General features: G+C 43.9%; 1 protein-coding gene across 4 annotated transcripts in view; it reads right to left on the reverse strand.

The window, feature by feature from the left end:
• Positions 1–5,965: 5,965 nt before the first annotated feature.
• Positions 5,966–20,678, reverse strand: part of SEMA6A (semaphorin 6A) — a 63,094-nt gene continuing 48,381 nt past the window's right edge. For all 4 annotated transcript variants that reach the window (XM_086628749.1, XM_086628746.1, XM_086628748.1 and 1 more), the window contains one exon: positions 5,966–7,155. In XM_086628749.1, the coding sequence (XP_086484875.1) occupies positions 5,966–7,155 (1,190 nt within the window). The remainder of the gene's footprint in view (positions 7,156–20,678) is intronic.

Below are 20,678 nucleotides of genomic sequence, written 5' to 3' on the forward strand. Positions count from 1 at the left end.
CACTTGTTGGTTGGAGCAGGTGCCATACTTCTGGGAAATTAACTTTAATTGGATAAATAGAAAACCGGCCTTAACTAAGCCAGTACAACCCACTTTCTTAGCTTATTATTTTCTTTAGACACTCTGGAAAGCTTGACGTTGATCCCTTGGGTGACTTTGGCTTCTTCCCAGAGAAAATCACACTCACAAAGAGAGGTTAGACAACCAGCCATCAGGAACGGGTTAGGTTTGCTTGATCCTGTCTCAGTGCAGCGAGGGAGGCAAGACGACCGCTCAAGGTCCTCCACATTGCTTTAAACAAGCTTTGTAAGCAAGCTTTAGGGACCAAGAATCCATGTCCAACCCTGGGAGAGAGCACAGGGTAATCCTGGCCCGTTCCATTTTGTGACAGAAGAATGATCTGGAATGGCATCTCAGAAATTACTCTGGCTGTTGGCCGGACCACTGTGCTGTTCCTACTGCTGATGCATTACTGTTCTGGCACTTTATTCTGGCACCTCCTTTCACGCAGAATCAGCCCTGTGTATTGCCATCCTGCTGGCAGTGAAGTCCGCCCACGCTTTTCCTGATCGCAAGTGGGTTTTTTTTGTGTGAGATTTCAGGTGCAAAACATCACCCGCTGTTGAAGCTACAATGGGGCAGGATTCGCAAAGTTATCTTTGAAATGACACTCTTGCGTAGTTTGAAAAGGTTTCTGCCTGTCGGAGGGAGAAGGGAGGAACAGAGTGATGGACCGGGATTTATTTACGGAGACACACTGTTTCCAATCATTCTGCCAGGTTCCATTTCATGTAAAAAATACGTGTGCAAATTAATGCTGATTGGAAAGGAACTTCCGTGCATCCCTCATGACATGCTAAACGAGGTCAACATGAGTACCGTTAATATGATGAATAAGGTGACACCAACTTTACCGAAGTGCTCAAAGCACCCCTGCTATCTCCTGGGTACCTTCTCTGCCGTGTTTCACCCCAGGGATTTTTGCAGTGTGGCATCAGTGGTCCCCGCAGGACACGGATCTAACGAGCCAAACAGACATTGGGTAGCTCAGAGGTCTCGTCCCCAGTGAAAAGCCACCATACCGGACGCCGAGGGCAATGCCTCTTCTTGGTGGAGAGCTGCAGGTGCACAGGAGAGGGACGTTTCCTCTGCGGGGAGCTGCTGTGGGTGCAGTGGGGTCCGATGCCTCCCGTTTCCTTCAGTTCCTCACCCAGCCATTTCCGTGCAGCAGCGTGGTGAGACAGGTCTCGGTCGGAGACGACATGCATGCCCGTGGAGGGCTGCGTGCTCCGGGAGGTGTTGTGAGGGGAGATGGCTGTAAGGGGCTCGGTTCACACCTCCCCCTGGGCAGCAGTTTGCAGCCGTGCAGGCAGAGCAGTTACAGACCCCACGCGGCTCGTGCACCAGGGCATCCCCTTCCTGGCCACTCTCCTTCATGCCCGTGGTTTGAACGGACCTTCCTTTCCCTGGCAACAGATGGAGGAGCTTGCAAAGCTGGCAGCCCGTGCCACTGTCAGAGGCGTTCTGGGGCCCTGTCCTCCAGGCAGCAGCCTGCAATTGTTGATGAAGGAATATTAAAATTAATGTTAAAACAGAGCTATACTAGTCTTTGAATAGCTTCCCTAGGCGCTGCTTACATGAAGCATTTCAAACGAAGCTGGACAAATCAACTTCACAAAGGACCAGCTGTGGGACTGAAAACGATACATATCTCTAAGCACCCGGAGAACTTTTGCTTTCCCGTTTGCTGTGACTCTGGGAGCACGCAGGTCAAACACAGCAGAGTGCAGAGCACCGTGCCAACGTACAGTGCACCCGGACCCCGGACTGGGGGTCCCTTAGCATCACTTGGGGCAGCCCACCAGGTCCCAGCCGTCACAGGCATCTGCACCGCACATCTGCAAACCAGCGTGCCTGGATCACAGGAAGCCAGAGGTAAAAACCAGAGAGACGCTCCTGTGGGCAAGGCACTGAAAAAAGGTATTTGCTTTAAAAAAAACGCTCTGTTCCTGCACTCACTGCTACACCGAGACCAGTGCTTTTGGTGCCCTGGTGTCCTTCAGGGCACAGAGGGGGAGAGGGAGCCATAGAAAGGCCTGACACTCTCCATGGAGGAGAGTGTGCCAAGGCTTTGTGACTTCTCTTTATAAATCCATCATGTCCCACCCCTCCAGGAAAACTAGTACTTCACCATTTTCTGCTGAGCTACTGTCAGGGCTACCGGTGGCACAAGGTGCAGGACCGGCACGTATTGGTAAGACTCCCGGTCCAGATCAGGAACTGTCTTGGCAGGGCAGGAAATCCCAGTATGACCTGAGCAAGTGTAAGTTACTGGATCGGATCCCTCGTTTCTACAGGGTCACACGAAACTCCAGTCACAAAACAGAATCACCAAACCCAGTAACTTCACAAACCCAAACGTTTACCTGCAGTGCAACGGCTGTGCATAAGTGATCCCCATTTACACAAAATCAATGTGGAGATTGCAGGTATGTTTTAATGGCTCCCAAGACACGGGAGATTATACACACTTTTGTTATTTATCTGTTTACTACCATTTTCTTGCAGAATCGGTCTCTGGCAACACCCCTTAAATCAGGCCTGTGAAGCACAATAGATTTATGCCTGCTAAAAGAAAACACAGGCTCCTCCGTTATTAATATGTAAAGCCTGGAGATGAAGTCACATCTGTATGATAATCTATTTTGGTGGACCACACGTGCTTAAATCCCAGCCTTGATCTTTTAAACTATCAAGTCTGCCATAAATATTTGATGATGAACAAGCTCATAAAGAGAAAATGCAGAATATGAAGACGGAGAGCAAATGTGTGATTCAATTTTTAACTACCATCATCTTACTCTAAAGTCAAGTGCATCTTCTGTAAGAGACAGTAACAAATTTCTTTCTCAGCATAACTTGATCTAAATGATCAGCATCACGTTTGTTGGCAATTTTTTAAGGAAAAGGATAAATCGTCATAGAAATAAAAGAACAAGGACACAAGAAATAAGGTAGAACAGTCTGGTTTTATTACCATACGTAATCAAGAGCTTTTATTTCCTCTTCTCTCCTCCGTTCTTTCTTTTTCTTTCTTGCTTTTTTTTTTTTTTTTTTTTTTTTTTTTTTTACAACATACATTAAGTTGTGAATCAGATGTTAGGGGGATGTGGAAATGAAGGGAAACTGGTGACATCACAATACTTTACAACTTTACAACAAATGAGAGTCTGAATTTGTTGCATCTACCAGTGTATAGCAAGGGTGGAAAGCAAAGGCACACATAGGTTCATGAACCCCTCGAAAGAGAGGGTGGAAGGGAACAGGGGATGGGAAAGGATGAAAACAGAAGACCCACCGAGTACAAAACACGCGTTTCAAGGCCAACCCGGTAACCGGCGCGGTGCATACGGCGAAGGCAGATCGCTGCACAAGCTGTTGCCGTGATTATTCGTCTCTTCGTTCTGGGAGACCGCTTTGTGGGGTAATACCAACGGTACCTGCACATTTGGTGTTCCAGGGGTTTGGAGCTCGGTAAAAAGGTTGCAAGTTGATTCTTTTTAAAAAAGTGACCTCGCTTCCTACTGTTTTCAACGGGTTTTCTTTGTTTTTAATAAAACAACAACATTGCTTTGGATACAGAACTATCTACTCCAGTCTGCATAGTTCACTAAGGGTGAACAAAACTGTCTCATAAAAGAAGCCGTGATGAAATGAAAGAACATGCAAGCACCCTTGTTACACACTTTGGTCTAGACCATCCAGACTTTATATATACCATCTATAAGCTAATGGACTTAAAATCTGTCTTTTCAGTCATTCAGAAACAGAACCAAAACCCTGAAAAACAAATGGAAGTATAAAATTTTAAAAAACAAATTGAAACAGAAACAACCACCTTACTCAAACATACTGTTCAGTAGAGATATATATATATATATATATATAAAAAGCTTAGAAGCGATCCCCATCATTTTTCTACAGTATGTTGACACAGTTATTGTAACAGATTAAAAACACATCTACGTTTTTGCATAAACTGAAAGACCGGAAAGGAACTTACACACCTGCGCGCGCACACACACACGCACACACCTGTGCACGCGCACACTCCCACGCTAGCTACATGCACAGTCGCACAAAAGAAACGAAGGAAAAAGAAAAAAAAAAACCAAACCAAAAACCACGTTTATTTTCCCCAAAGAAGTATATGCAGCATCCTTCTGGAGCAGCAGGTAGCTGCAGCAGGAGCCCGCCTGCCTGTCCTAGCTCCACCTGCCCTGCATGCTGCGGGATGCGGGATGCGCGGCCGGGCTTTCTGCAGGGCCTGGCCCCTCTCGCCGGCGCTCGTCCCAGCCAGGGGACACAGCAGGCCCGTGGACAAGGGCGCTGGTCACTTCCTGGCTGCCCGGTGAGAAGGATCCCCGTGCTGGCGTGTGGTAAAAGGGGAGGTGGGTGAAGGCAGAACCCCCGGCACGGTGCCTCGGGAGCGTCGTCGCTCGTGGGTAGTTTCAAGGGAGGACTTGGCACAGGTAGAAAGTCAAATTGAAGAGAAGGGTATGGCGCTAGCCTAATTTCTTGAGGGACACGGGGTTATGACAATAATCACCATGGTCTTCTTTCCTTGTCTTTACTCCAGTTCTCGAAGGGGCTCGGAGGAGGAAGGATCAATAAATATTTGCATTACCCAGAGGGGAAAAAGAAAAAGGTTTTACGTACTACAGCTCACAAGTATACACAACTGAGGGTGTAAGGCACAAATTTACATGTGGAAGAAAACAGGCTATTCACAGATATATTCCCACGAAAAACCCGTGTGATAAGACCATAATTTATGCATGGTAACAGCCGGCATATTAACTAGTTCACACTGTTTGAGGATTTTGTTTGCCGTCTTACATGCAAGGTGAAATGAGATGGCACATCACAAGCTGGTGCCTTCACAGAAAGTATTAGCTACTGACAAAGCCATGTTGATAGTAATGGTGCACAAACGTGCAGCTTCTAAGAGTCTCTCTTGTAGTTGCGTTAGAAGTTATGAACTCGTGGTATTTGTTTGTTGCTGTCTTAGGTCAGAGGCCCAGCCAGCTAATTAGCTGAGAGACTTAAATAGATATCCCCTTTTTTTTTCAGCTAATCAGGCAGTCCAGGCGCAAAGTTCAGAATTCCAGCTCCAACTTATCTAACTCAGTGAATTTATTGGAAAAATAAGAGTTTCAATCACTCCAGTTAATAGGTTTCACGTTAAATAGGTATAACTTTCAAGGTACTTCTCTGAAGAGCTGCTCACGGGATGATATGAAGAAGTAATTTCCTTAGGAAAAACAAAAGTTGAACAATAAATAAGAGGAGTTATTTGCGTTAACAGTCATGTGTTATTCATGAAAAGACAAGGGTAGCAGAAATCTATGACATAGCTTGCCCAACATGGCATTTAACTGCTGTAACCAAACGGCTGTAACACTGATGGGCATCGTTTCACAGTACCTGCACGTAGTAAACTTCTGCCATTGTTAAGTCAGAGTTAGCTTTATCAATAGATTCTTTTTTTTTTTTTTTTAACTTTTAAAAATGTGTTTGTTTTTGTAATTGTTTGTTTTGCTTTTCAGAGCACTCTTTCCCAGTTCAGGAATGCCCTGTGCAGCTGGGGAGGGGGGTGAAATGTCACAGTCATCTTTCACCTGTGTGCTTTTGGCTCAACGTTTGTGATGGAGGGTTAGTCTTTCGAGCAAAGAACCGGCGGGTTGTGGGGGCGAGTCCTGCAATTGCAAACCTTCAACCATGGGTCATATGGCTCGGGTTTAAAAAAATATTCCACTTTTCCCAGAGAGCAGAAATCCAACACATCTTCAGCTTGCAACAACCATCTTCTCAGAGGAGTGAGTGATAACGGTTGCAGAACACTGGCTTTCAAGGGCAACCTCTGCTGAATTGCCATCCTCCCCCCCGCCCCACCCCACTCTGATTATGTACACGCGTCGTTGGGCTTCATGGACGTGGAGAGCGGAGCAAAGGAAGGTTTGGGAGGTACGTCTGGCTTTAGCGAGGGCGTGCGTTTCAGCCCCGACCTCGTCAGCGAGTTGTAGGTGGTGAGACTCGGCTGCCGAGATACAGTCACAGCCTGTGCCTGAGCAGCATGGACTTGTATGGAGTCCACTCGCTGCGGCGCCGGCGGCGGGTTGTCGCCCCGGCCGAAGCTCTGATTGCGGGAGAGGTGGGACGAGTTAGAGGAGTTAGTGTTGTTTCTTTTGAGGGTCGATGTCTGGTGACTTCTCGTGAGCGAGTTTGTAGGGTAGCTTCTCTTGTAGTCCACGTTGTAAGCAGAAGAGTGCATCTCCAGCCGCTTGCTCAGGCCGCCCTGCGACAGCGAGGTGCTTGGCGGCCCGAGGGAAGCTTCCCGCTGGGGTACTTTTGGTGGCATGCTGTCGAGGTTTTCCACCAGGTTAACCCCGTGGCTGGGGCTTTTGCTGCTGAGATGGTCCTTGATAGTTTTGTACTCGAGGGTGGCATTCTGGTCCTCCACAGACATCTGAGCCCCATCGCTCATTTTTGACTGGTCAACGTACTCGTGCTGGTAGCCTTGCTGGGCTATGGGCAGGACCACAACACTGGGGATGTGGCTAGGAGAAGCCCGGAGCGGCAGGTCAGTCGGGATCACGGGCGAGGCCATCGGCGGGATATCTTTTGTGCAGGCATTGATGAGGTTCTGGTTTCTCTCCCATTCCCTGCTGCCGCGGCTGGGCTTTCTCTTCTGTTGCAGGGTTGGGGTCGACTCAGGGGTTGGCAGGGCGGCCAGGTCCAGATGGTGCTGGTCAGCTTTGATGAGCATCTTGGCAGTGCTGCCGGGGGTAGCCAGCTTGCCATTGTGCATCAGAGGTGTGAGGATGGCTTCGGGCTTTGGCTCCTTGGACTGAGCATCCCCAAAGAGGCCACCGAGCTTGGTAACGCTGCTCATGGAGCCGCGGCGGGAGTGGGTCAGCTCCTTCTCCTTCCTCTGCACAACAGCCACGTCTCTGCGGCGATGGTCGCAGATGCAATACACTATGATTCCCGAAAAGACGGCCCCCATGACAAAAGCAAGAATAACGGCAATGGTCAACAGGGTCACCGGCACCAGCTGATCATGACCCTTCAGGTAACTCTCACGGATCACTCCTGCAACAAACAGCACACAGAGGTTAAACAAAGTAAGCACGGCGAAAAGCTACTTATCCTTTACTACGTTGTTCAAAGGCACGCCCCGGGAGGTTTGTTTGTGTTTTGCAAGGTGATTTTTGATCAGCTTGCCCAAATTTGGAGACACACTGTACCTGCCAGCTACATCTCGCACGTGCGGCCGTGGGCTTTCAGTACAGCTTTCAGATCCAGAGTTGAAGACTACAAAGTTCGGGAGGGGAGAGAGAATTTAATTGCAGGGCAAGTGCAATCGGTTTGAAATCCTGGCCCTGGGCACCTGACGCTGACTTCAGCAGGTCGGAGCTACTACTTCTCCTTCTCTGACACACTGCTCACTCCTCCTCACCCTCCATCCAACCTCTCCTCAGCTAATACCATCTTATTTTTACTGCAGTAAACCACTCACATTGAACAACCTTCAAAAGGAGGAGAGGAGAGCTCTGCAAATACCAGAGAAGTGCATCCCACATTGTGTAAGGCTTCTTTCTCTGCTCGTCATTCTGCTATCTTTGTCATGGGTTTTAAAAGTCAATGTCACATGCCTGAGCTTCAGGAGGATGCTTAAATAACTATGAAAGATAGAGCACGGTGTTGAAATCTATCGAGCCTGCTAGACGGACTGTCCTTGCTATTTTAATTTCAAAAGCTCTCTCCTGTGCTGAACACACGAACAGGCCGACCTCTGTGCTGACACCTATGCTTTCTCATCCGAAAGCCCTGACTCTGAGGGCCTCATCTCGTAGTCCTGTGCTGTGGTCAGAGATCATTGTCAAATCTTACTTGGCTCTCCAAGCACCCGCTGTCAGAGGCAGCGGCTTCTTTGGCAGAGCGTACCTCCTCCATCTGACGTCCCTAATACAGCGTTAATCAATACCCTGAATTTCTGAAGAAAGTCGTTTTTCCTGACATAGTTGGGCGCCAAGCCAGCAGCACTAATGAAACACAAGCACAGAGCCTCTAGTTGGCTTTTTTTCATTTCTGGTTTTGTTCTTAGTGCTTAACAAGGAGCAGCCACAGCCTGACAAGGAGTTGAAGGAACATCTCTCCCACCTCTTTCTCCAGAGAGGGTCCAAGTGCCAGAGCATTAAAAGCTCCACATGCTCTAAGGAAATGTAATCCTTGTGCTTATTACAGGAAAGATGGCGAGACAGAAAATGTACCTCCAAGGCTCTCCTGAGACTTTGTGAAGACACAAAAATTTCATGTCGCAAATCAACTCCTTCTAGAATAATGCCTTTTCATGTATTTGGCAGGGAAGGTATTACTGGCCCAGAATTAGAACCAAATGCAAAATACTCCTCAGCAAACTATGTTAAAAGAGCATGGAAAAGTTGCCGCTGTCTCACGGAAACCTTTGATAAGTATTCTGCCTAGATACACTATTGCTTCTGTAGCATATATTTTTCTGTCCCCATTTAATTGCAGTGTTTAGGTGGACAAGGGATATTTGCTCACGAGACAGGAACTTTATATTTAAAAGCAAAACAGCTCTTGAAATCATAAGCCCCTGCATGTGACATCACAGCTGGATGCCACGGAAATTACTGTGCTGTGACAAATAGAGCATTACAATTTCACAAGGAGAATAACTAGCAAGAGCAGACAATTCCTTAAGAAAATAAGATCCTGCATTCATGTAAATGTCTTAACAGTAAAAAAGTAAGGCAAGGAAAGTAAATCTCAGACAACAATATATAATTAGAAACAATCTTCAAATTAAGTGTTTCTAAGAGAACCCTCTTTTAAAGCCCAGTAGCTTAGGATGCAGATTTTTCTATTCTTTGTCATCAGCACTTAACAAGCAGCAGTAGAACCTAGCTCTGTAATTTAAATCCACATACAAAATTGCTGTATATAGACCAGAAGCACAGTCTAGTGGTTAGGCCACAGTCAGCAGTAACTACATTTCACTGCAAAGGTACTGGTCTTCTGTGGACCTTCACCTGCTGACATTTACACGCTAGACTCTGCTGCATTTTGAGATGAAATTTATTTACACTTGTAAATCTGTCTCCGGTCATTAACTGGAGAATCAGAAATAGAGAGTCTTAAATGGGTGGGAAGGATGATCAGGGGAATGTTAATTCTTATCCAGAAACTCCTTGCTGGGCATGAAGTTAAGAAAAGCTTCAACTTGAAAAGCCTAACTTCATGGACACCTTCCATGCACCAACTTCTCAGAGAAATGCCCCTTTGAGCACTTAAGAGCAAATTTTTTTCATGAAAAAGACTCAAAATCCCTTCTCAGTGTCTACTTAAGGGTGTAAGCACCTACAGTCAAAGCCAGCACAGGTTTATGAAGAGAAAGTCATGCTTTATTAACCTAATATCTTTTGACATATAGACTGGGGGACAAGCCCCGCAGAAAAGGATGCGGTGTTTTTGGCCGATGGTTAAGGTCAACACAAGTCAACGATGTGCCCTGATTGCCAAAAGGGCCAACCGCACAAAAATACTAGATTGTGTCCGAAGGAGCGCAATAAAGATGGTGAAAAGACTACAGGGCATGGCTGTGAGGAGTGACTGAAGACAGTCGGTTTGTTCAGCTTAGAGAAGAGGAGACCTCATTGCTATCTAAAACTTCCTGACGATGAGGAATGGAGAGGAAAGTGCTGATCTCTCTTTCAGGTGCCCGGCGACAGGATGCGAGGGAATGGTTTCAAGGTTGTGTCCACATCTGATGTTTCCTACCGGCTAAGTAAGGTTGTTCTCTACCCTCAGCCTTCTGCTTCAGGCCAAGTCCTGCTCTGCGAACGACAGCCTTAAGCACAAACCTGCACCTCTACATAAAAAAGCAACACAAAATCTTCAGTTTCACATCACCAATGGATATTGAACCATTACAACTCACGTTACCAAATTACCACATGGATCAGACTGAGTGACCATGTCTGTTCAAGAAAGGGGTAGCTGAAACGATGTCACTCACGCTGCAGGTGTTTTATCAGTTGATATTTATGAGGGTCTTAAAATGGCCTGATTCCAGCTAGTTCCTCTTGAGCTCAAGCCTTCCTGATGTTTACTACATTTTCTACACTAGAGTTAAAGGATATTTAACGTCAGCGACTTTGCTCTAGGCAGGCACATCTTCTCTGGACACAATGTCAGGTTAACGATATAATTTATTTCTTATCATGGATCACACCCATGTGTCTTCAGTTATGCATGCAATCCCAACAACTTCAACTTAAATTAAATAAGATGGGCAAGATTTGACCCTGCATTAATGTTCAGGGAATAGATACAATTGAGTAACGAAAAAGTATGAGAAATGTTCAGCATCATGATGTCATGACCATCAATGTCATGACCACGGGGGGGTGGAAATCTAATATGAAATAGGTTGATAATTGCATGTTGTTGTCAATCAACATGTCAAGCTCCTAGCATCAGTAGTAACCGCCTTCATAGACTGGGATGAATAAGCAAGTCTGTGATCCCAACTATGTCCCCAAAACAAGCCAGTTTGAAAGCAAACAGAAAGGACAGTGTTTGTACCACTTTACAGATTGGATTGTGTGTGCTTTCACCTATCCTGCAGTTCTTAAAACAACAGCACAGTCCCCAAGGCTCAGTCCAGCATCATTCATTAGCACTCATTATTCAAAGAATTAAAACAAATGGGGAAAATAATCAGAAAAATGCAGGGCCTACATTTTTGAAAGTCAAGTAAGATATTTGGACTCCCAGCTTTGAGGAAATATCTGCTACTGAAGAGTCTTATGGTTATGTATTATCTGACATCCTTCTAAGACATCATGTACTGGAAAACTGACTGGGCTGGCTGCATAAAACGCTATGGAACCACACTGTAACATATGATCGATATAAATATCACAATATTATTTTTATCTTATATTTAGTAACAAAACAAGTATTCTAAATGAAATACTTTTAAAATATTATGTCTAGCACTTTCCTGTTTGCAATATGTTCTTTCGAAATGTGAAAATACATCGTTTATTTCATTTTACGTCATCTGAACTGCTCATCCACACTACTGACTGTTTTCTGTAGTACCTGGAGACCCATCACCACGGATAATAACCAGCAATTCTTTGGAAAGGGATATTGTTGACAGAACTACCCGTATTAACATTATACTTGGGAGAGGTCTGGTAGTAAAAATAGTAGTAAAACTGAAAAAGCTTCAAAGACGTAGATGAGGTTAAGTATTTGCACCTTCAAGGATCAGACCTTACACATCGCTAACGCCACAAACATGCTGACACTTATCTATCATCTCCCTGAAGTCTTCCAGTTAAGTCAAGCTCTGTCCCTTGCAAATCACAACTGGGAGTACAACTTCGGGGTCTTCCCACATGTGATGTACTATTATTTCTGGCTACGAAAAGAGCCAGGCTAGTCACCTGATATTCTCCGTTTTTCATGGCCATTCTGATTCCCGTAGACAACTCGATCCTTCCTCCTCCACTACCTTTCTGTAATTTCATCCCATGTCCTTTTATCTGCATCTCCTAACATCACCATTCATCTTCTCAGTCAGTATGCCCGGTACTGTTAACAGTCTTGAACACACGAAATCACCTCTTCTTACTCATCTAATGAGAGAGGAGACCTAATAGGATGTTGTATTATTCTGCTATACATAATTTATTCTTTCTTCCAGCTGAGCTTGTAGGTAAGGTACACAGTGTTGGCTGGCTGGTTGGTTAAGAGGACATTAAGAAAAATGTTTCCAAACCTTCAAAGTGTTTCAATTCTGACATAAGCTAGTGCTTGAATAAATCACACGAGTAGCGTATCGCTCTAGCTTGTTCACTGAAGGTAGTTAGGGAAAAAGCAAGGAGACATTAAATTTTATGTCAATAATACATACGCTTTTTCTAAAGTTCCGGGAAAGGTAAGAAACAGACTTGTTGAACGTCTCTGGGTGAAAATAACAGAGAAAAGACTAGAGGTAATACAATGATATACTAGATCACTAGATGTACTGTATACTAGATCATTGTCAGCTGGAAGGAGATGAGGCTGCTTCTTTTCACCAATTAATAAAAGTATTCAAGGGTTAGAACTGTACCTCTGTATCTGCTAAAAAAAAGTTAAAAAAGAAAGATGTGCACAGTGCTGGAAGTATTATTGTATGAAAATGCTGATGGAGCTATTCTAGTTATGTTCTGCTCCTTCTAATTCTACGAGGAAAGAACTTCCGAGGGCAGAAATGTAATTAGGATAAAATAATCACAAAGGAATAGAGTTCATCATTCTCAAGAATACATGGCATGAGCATAACTGAATAAGAATAATCAATATCAGTACCACAAACTTCAACAAAGGAGGACAGATAAGGAAAGACACGGAGACTGAAGCATTTACTCCTTTCCCTGCTCCACTTCCCAGCAAAAATCCCCACTCTGGTCTGTGATCAGAAATGTAATGGTGTCAGTGAATAAGTGTCGACCAGAACAGAGAAAAGAGGTAAAAATATTCAGATAATGTAGATGTTTTCAAATTATCTAAATGAATTTGTCCCTTACTGCTTAAGGAGATAGCCAGAGCAATTTCTAGGCACTGTGCAGTATCTTGGACAACGCTGGAGCAAGATGGGCATCAAGAGCTCTGGAAAAGGACAAGCATATTACCTGCCTTTGAGGTGAGCCAAAGGGAGGATCTAACAACAGACAGGCCTGCCAGTACAATTTTTAGAATGGGAATGACACTAGAAAAAGTCATTAAACAATCAATTTTATGAGCACCCAAAGGATGATAAAGTAATTAAAAAAAAAAAAAGGCCAAAGCAAAATTGCCAAGAATAGATTACGTTAAAAATCACTCTTAAATCATTAAACTTCCTTTCTTGACAGGATAAATGGCTTACTTTTTATAGGGAAACATCAAGTATGATAGCCTTTGACTTCCGTAAAGTCTTTGACTTATTTTCTTAGAAGCAAATGAAAGTGAGCTAAAACGTGCTGAAAAGCTGCAGCTGAAAAGTACTGATCAAAGGTCTACCTGGAAAGAGATCTAAGGTAAGGTGTCTGGTCTCAGGAGAAGAGCAATTAACAGGCAACTGCAGAAAGGAGACCTCAACTACAGAGGCCCAGCAAAAGAGCTGTGTCCTTTTAGCATGTACAGTATAAAAAGAAATGTCCCATGATGAAGCCTAAATTTCTTTGTCTCATCTGTGACCAGGGACAGGGATGGCAGAACATCAAGAAGAGCCCCACGGCCACATCCCTCCAAGTCTTGGTTCCGGCGTACACTTCGCAGTGAGCACAAACTGAAATTCCAGCTTATAACCCTCACAACTACTTGATGAACAGAACCAAACAACAAACGACTTCCCAGATTGAATAGCTTAGTGTGAGGCTCTGTTCATGACACAATAGTTCGGATGCTGCCTTCTTTCACAACCGAGCCGAAGTCAGTGAGAAAAACTCAGAGGGCAGAAAGCAATACCTGGTCCTGTAACAACAAGTTCCTGTGTGTGAATAACCCAGTTACCCACCACCAAAAATAACGCCTTTCATTTTGAGCACTACAGATAGCTGCAGCATGGAGACAAAGACACTTCTGTCCCAGAAATGACTTATGGCTGCGAGAGGTCTATCCCGGATGACGAGATGACCCCATGCCATGTGCACCAAGAACGCTCTGTGATCACCTCTGCAGGGAGCTGTCATTGTCTAGCTTTCCAAAGTTGCCTGCAACAGATGGTAAAGTAATAACCCAAAATGGTGGCACACACAAAACCAAAACGCAGAAGTGGGAAATGAAGAATGATGTTTTGGCAGGGAAGTGAGGGAATGACTATCAGGGAGTAAGGTCATATTTATGTCTAGACCACACATTAACAGTGGCCAGGGAGCGAGCGTCATTGCTGTCTTAAACTTCACCTCTCTAGCTAAATGGGAATGATCCCACTTCCATCTCCAACACCTCCAAAATCACTTGAGACTTTCCAGAGAACAGGTCATTGTTCCAGAAAGGCACAATGATTTCTTTACTGTTGTTATTTAAGAGGAAAACCTGGCAGTTAATTTCATTCTTCAGTGCAAGCTTCTGTCTTATGCACATCTCCCTCTGCTTAGACTTGCGAGAAACGCTGGTATAGACTCATTATGAATGGAGGTTTTTATGGGCTTCAGAATACCTTTTTTAAATACCACTGAATAGGTTTTCAACATGTGTCTCCAGGTGTTAGAACTGTGTTTACAGGCAGCCTCATGCTGCTAAAAGACTATTTCAGCCTGGAAAATCCCTGCAGGTATTAACAAGCTTTCTTCCTCCTTTTAAATCAGCAATAGGAGCAAAAAAAAAAAAAAAAAAAAAAAAAACACCAGACGAATTTAGACTGGACACCCAGATTTAAAGTGACAGCAAATTCAGCAACGACCAGAGTCTACCATGCATTTCTGAGACCTTATCTCATGTTTTTCTTGAAGGAAAAATTTCAATGTTTGACGTAAACCAACTACATTATAATCCCAATGATTCTACATTTGTCACTTTATTGGAATTGCTTTGTTGAAAACATCAAGTAAGCGTTTTCTTTCATCTTCCTTCTGGCTGCAAGGACTTGTTCTGCTGACTCAGTGCAATCCTACCCAGTATTCATTTTTTCTGGACTCTCGGTGTCACCAGCTAGAAAAAAACAGCTCAAACATTCATAGCTAAAGCTGCTGGCAAATGCCTTTTTTTTCCCTCCCCTCGCAGTAAAGCTGTACGGTTGATTTGTAAAGGCCTGCAACGGTAAGTTTTGCATGACTGTGAGGAGAAGAGTAATCCATCTCCCCCTGGGTTACACCCTACGGCTCACAAAGCCAGTGGCCCAAGCTAGCAGTCTGAGATACCCAGCAAAAAAAGAGTGGATGCATGTGCTTGGAGAGAGGAATGAACTTGATAATCAAGAACAAAACTTCAGTTAGAAGAGTTGTGGGGATCATTAGAGGTATGAGGAGAAATTGTGCTTCGGAACGATGAAAAGAAAATCAATATATAATGTGCCTGAAGTAACACGTAACAAAGCCTTGAAAAGGATCTAAACAATCAGATCAGCCATAGCGGCCTCTGTCAGGGTTTTTTGGCCCTTTATCAGACCTATTTCAGAAGCAATCCCTCCAGGATAGGTTCATCTATTGATCTCTAAGGGTGGTTTTATTTCTCCTTTCAACTGGTCCAAATTATATCACTTCTGTCCACTTTTGATGAGTGACTGTCAACATGACTCTCTATAGAAGGATGCTTGCAACTTACTAAAAGAAGGGAGATCAACAGGAGGCTTTGCTCTCAGTGGAAAGATGGAGAACTCTCATTTTCTTTTTTTTTTTTTTTAAAGCTAGATAAATAAAGCAAGAGAGAAACATGTCCACCATGTCCATATGAGATAACCTGTGTATCTTGAAGCAACAGATTTCATCTGTCTTAGTTTGATTACGCGCCTGCAACGCAATTTTTCTGCACGTCACAGCAGCCATACAAAACCTACACAATAGCCACACCTGTGTCTTTTGAGAAATTAGAAACGAGCACCTCTTTTTTGAAAGGGATTATTATAGATGGAAATGACAAGATCTGAACCAGCAAATTCATGCTCAGACAACTCCCACCCTCACTGAAACGAAGGGGAGGCAGACCTGAAAGAGACTGGAATAGCGAGCTCTTAGAGGTTTTTAAAATTGTGGTACTTCTAAGCAGCATCTCTGTAAATAAACCAGTTTATTAAGTTTGCAGGTATGGGAGGTTCGAGATAAACAGCCTCCTGGATCTGTAATGTAATGACGAAAGCCATTACAGTCTTGAAGCCAGCCCATTTTTTTTTTGTCCCAGTGGCTAGGCTGAAGGCCAGCTCTTGCACTAGAAAGCGCTTGACAACCTCTCTCCCATTGGCAGGTGGTATGCAGTGGCTGATCGTTTTGAACTTTCCTGATTTCAATACTTCCTTCACCTCTCACCCTTTCCCAGTGAGCAACGATAATTTTAGCTGCCTCTGTGTGACGGAGAATAAGTAGACATAGCAGGTCCTTTAAAAAAGTAAAGCATAGGCATTCACAGTAGTTAAACCAAGAAGCATAAAATCCGAATGTCAAGGAAAATTAATTCTTTTGTAGCTTGTCTCAGCAGAGGCAAACTTTATGCTGCTTTGCATCTTAAAACACAAGTTTCCTTTAAAGTCTGCTGCATTTCCTCTAATGACGTAAAAAAAGCTCAGTGCACATTCTGGGACCTTTCTACTATGCCTGGGATGGGCTTAAACATATCCAGCTGCTCTTTATTAGTTTACTTCAGGGGATCTTTCACAGCTGGGTTAAACCAGATTTACATATGTTTGGTTGAATATGCATGATTTCAGGGCTCCAGAGAAGTTGTTGCAGCCTGCAAAGTGAATCTCTCATCTTCACAGTTCCCATTTCACTGCATGGAGCTCCTCTGATGGCGCAGAACAAATGCTGTATTTTTTTTTTTTCCCCTGCTGTGGGCATTATGTATTCTGGGCAGCCCGGTGCCTTTCTGGAAGCAGTTTTTATGAACAATGTCAAGGAAAGAGAAGCTGTCACTGAGAAATTCTGTGGCTTTTCCCTCTCCTTTTTTACAGTCTGTTTTGAACTATGGCCTTTCTGCACAACAGGGAAAAGTGAAGTTTGCTGAATGTCAACATAAGCAGCTCTGCTTAGCAGGCTGAAGTCAAAGCAGCTTTACGGAAGAAGAGGGGTTAAATTTCAAATGCTGTGTATGACCTAAAAGCAAAAATTATTTCCTCATCAGCTCTGATCTTCTTTAAAGACACAAAAATTGAAACGCTAGTTTTGAGCTACTAGTGCAACTGAATGCATCACAGCTGAATTAACAAAGGAACCATCTATTAAACATCCAAGACATTTAAATGATATGACGGGACCCTATATATCCTATTACCTGAGGTCCCTGGAAATGATTATTAAACTGTTGAACAGCTATGTGACCAAGCCAACAATGTTTTCTTATCCACATAGACCGTGTTTCTTACGGACGGTCCTTCTGCCCACAGCTGGGTTGCTGGTGCACCTTAGGAACATGGCTGGACCCCAGGTTAGGTCTGCTCTTACACAGAGGTAGGATGAAACCTCCTCTGTCAGGAAAACATCAGCATTGTATATTTTGTGATAGAAAGCAAACACTGTGGATTAACTCTGCATTTCTCCTACGCTCATGAACACTGTAGGTGTGGTCAAAAGACCTGGACTTAAGAATTAAAACATGCTCTCAGTGATCAGTAAAAGACAAAGACTGCTTCTTCTAGAAATATTTGCAGGGCTGGTGCTGTAGCCAAAAAAAAAAGGCTTAGACATGTCTGATGCTAGGTTTATCGTTTCCCTTTGTATTGCAGTCCCATAGCCTCATCTGCCTTTGAATACATTAAGTGACTGAGGAATTGTGATGAGCACGAAACACTGGCCGTAACAGTCAGCAAGACTAATTTTACCGCTAGTTCTTTTTCTCTGTCTCACTAATCTTCCAATATAAATATCAGAAGCCTTCTTTCCTCTCAGTTACATTAATTCAAATCCACAGTATCTCCAGTAAGGCAAGCAGGGTTACTCCAGCCACCTCCTGAGGTAAAAGACAGTGTTTCCCTGATGGACTTCTTGTCCTCGTGATGCTATTATCTCTCTCTCCCACTTCCTTTATTTTCTGTCTCCAGTGGTGGCTTCTTTCATGCATTTTTCTGTCTGTCCCATTTATAGTTCTCTGCATTTTTTTACTTTTTTTTTTAAAATCACCTCCCCACCTGACAGGCACTGCATGTACATTTACACTTTGATGCCATAACTTCACTGATGTTTCCTGTCTGTGCGTTTTATAATGTGCCCAGTGATTTCTATGGCCAGTCTGCTTCTCTGGATGAGGTGGACCTGTAGCTTCATCTCAGAGGACATACTTTGGCAAGCAGGTACCTGCCCCTGCTCCAAGCAAGTTGCCCTTGGGGCCAGCAGCAATCTAACCACATTAGTGTGTGCAAACCAGCGTCTTCTCCAACATACATTCAAAGCCCATTCAGACACTCTCCTGATTGTCCAGCGTCAGGCCAGGCAGATGTACCTGTGTACTTGACGTATCACACATTTCACAAACAGCAGTGTCTCTGCAATACAACTCCACCAGCCTTTCACTCCATTCTGGTACTGAATGAAATCTCCGTTTTCTGGATTTACTGTAGTGTTTGTTCACTTTCTGCTCATGGTCTTTCTTTAAGCCCGCATCTCCCACTGCTGCAGGCAAACTAGGCAGCTCGCACAGCTGGTTAATTGACATGAAGCTAGGTGCTACAACAAGGAACATGACAGGCTTTTTTCATATCTGTAGACTAGTTCTCAAGATACATCATTTACAAACAGATATACAAACTTCCATGTGAGAGGTCAATGCCTCTTTTTATTCTTTTCTCTCAGTGATATATGTTTATTTTCCTTCTTCCTTTCTAAATACAGTGTAGGTGAAACTAAACCTTTTGGGGAAGCACAGCTGATGTTATCGAGTTGTCTTGCCATGAGCAAGTAGAGATAAACTGTATTGTTATTCCAGGTCTTGACGCTGGGTATATGAAAGTACCCACTGATTTGATGTTAGTAATTTAGTTCAATGAGTTGAGAACTGCACTCTGAGATACACAAATCCCCCTGGGTATGGAAAATTAATTGGTCTTACTGGATGAGTGCCTCAGGGCATTGCCTGTAGCTTGGTCATATTTAGACAAAAAGCATACAAAGTGCTGTAGGACTGTGAGACCTCTTTAAGATACTGAATAGAGACCAGTGTTTTGTAGAGATAAAGCCAAATGCTATCTGCAAAAAAAAAAAAAAAAGCAGTGCTCTTTATGTTCTTTATTACGGGCCGTGCTTGCCCAAACCTCTGGGCAGGCTCTGTGGTGAATGCAAGAGGCTCAGTGGGGACAGCAGGCAGAAGAAGGGACAGAGGGCACCCCCGCTCTGTGCCCTCCTTGGAGAGACTGATTGGGGCTCATTCAGCACTGAATATACATGGAGAATTGTTGAACTGTTTTGATGGGCGCTATAAGCTGGTGGCAGGAATTAAATTTCTCCAGCGCGGACCACAGCCTCGAAGAAACTACCCATGGCCTTTTCTGCAACACTTCTGTCAGCTTCTTCAAAGACTGACGGTACTCCATGTTTACTCAGCATTATGGCTTCTGTCTCACTCACCCTGCTTGCTTCCAAACAGGAACTCGGTAGAGTTTTCTGGTTTAAAGAATAAGGAAGCACCTGGAAAACATGTGTTTCTCAAAAGACTTCTGGAATTATTTTAATGAAGCCTTGGTGTGCTGCTGTTCAAGAGGTGTTTCTGTGCATGCTTAGATTCCCTACCTGTGCTAGTGCTGTTTGTGTTTAGTAATTGCAGATCTTTCAGGCTCTCCAAAAAACCCCTCTGTTTCTTTCTACAAGAACATGATAGTGAATAACAGTAGCTTTGTAGGGCTTTAAAACTGTGCCTGCTTCCCTCCCCCCCCCCCCCCCCCCCCCCCCCCCTTTTTTTTAACAGCTGTTCTTTTATTTTCTATCACAATTGTGGGGAAGATGGGATGGAGCATGAACAAGACGGCATATTATTGACAGCATGCAGCTGGTGTTATTTTCCAATTAAAAAAATCCTTGTTGGGCATATGAAAGAACTATCTAGTAGTTCATGCCCAGTTATGACAATGCTATCAAGCTGAACGTTCATCTGAGATTTTATTTCACAGAAGATAGTGATCTTTGGTTGCTGGTGGGAGAACTACAGTTTAATATCCAGTGCTAACCACATTGGTAGATGTGAGAAGCTGGAACTGGTCTGGAGGCTATCCACTGGGACTCACTATTTCAGACTATTACAGGTATTCTTCCTAGCCAACAAAAAGTTGGTGATGAATGCACTGTTGGCCATTTCCAAATGTTTGCTGTATTGTAGAGCTGTGCCAGAAATGCCTCTTAATGCTTCCCGAGCAACTTCTCTATAAACTGCCCTGAGCGTTTCTAATGTCAATGGAGCTGTTAAAATCTACTTCAGTGGGGACTCTGACTTATTCTGATCTGCTGGGGCAGAGAGAGCTATCAGACTATCAGCTGGTGGTTACAGTGCTTATCAGTCACAGCACCAATGCTCAATGCACACAGAGTTGTCTGTGTATTTAGTTGGCTAACTGTGACAAGTCTCTTCTGGGCATGAGGGCCTGAGATTGTTCAAAAACTCACAGCTTGGCCAATGAAGCTCTTTTTTTTCCTCATGGGGATGTCAGGATGCACATTTTTGATATAATGGTAAATTTGCACTATCTGCTTCAAAACTTCTCAATAAAATGCCCTTAAGACTCTTTTTGTAACATGAGAATAAAAACATATTTTTCCCTATCCTCTTTCTCAGCTACCAGCACAGAAAATTTTAAAACACATGATTAAAATCTAGCAAAAGTCATAGCAAAAGTAATTGGATACTAGAGACTGTAGTGTCTCACTTAATGACTATTAAAGAGCTCGAAGTAACACCTGCCTAAACACCTGACTAAA

The sequence above is a fragment of the Tauraco erythrolophus genome, chromosome Z, assembly GCF_009769465.1.
Source record: "Tauraco erythrolophus isolate bTauEry1 chromosome Z, bTauEry1.pri, whole genome shotgun sequence".
Lineage (NCBI taxonomy): Eukaryota > Metazoa > Chordata > Aves > Musophagiformes > Musophagidae > Tauraco > Tauraco erythrolophus.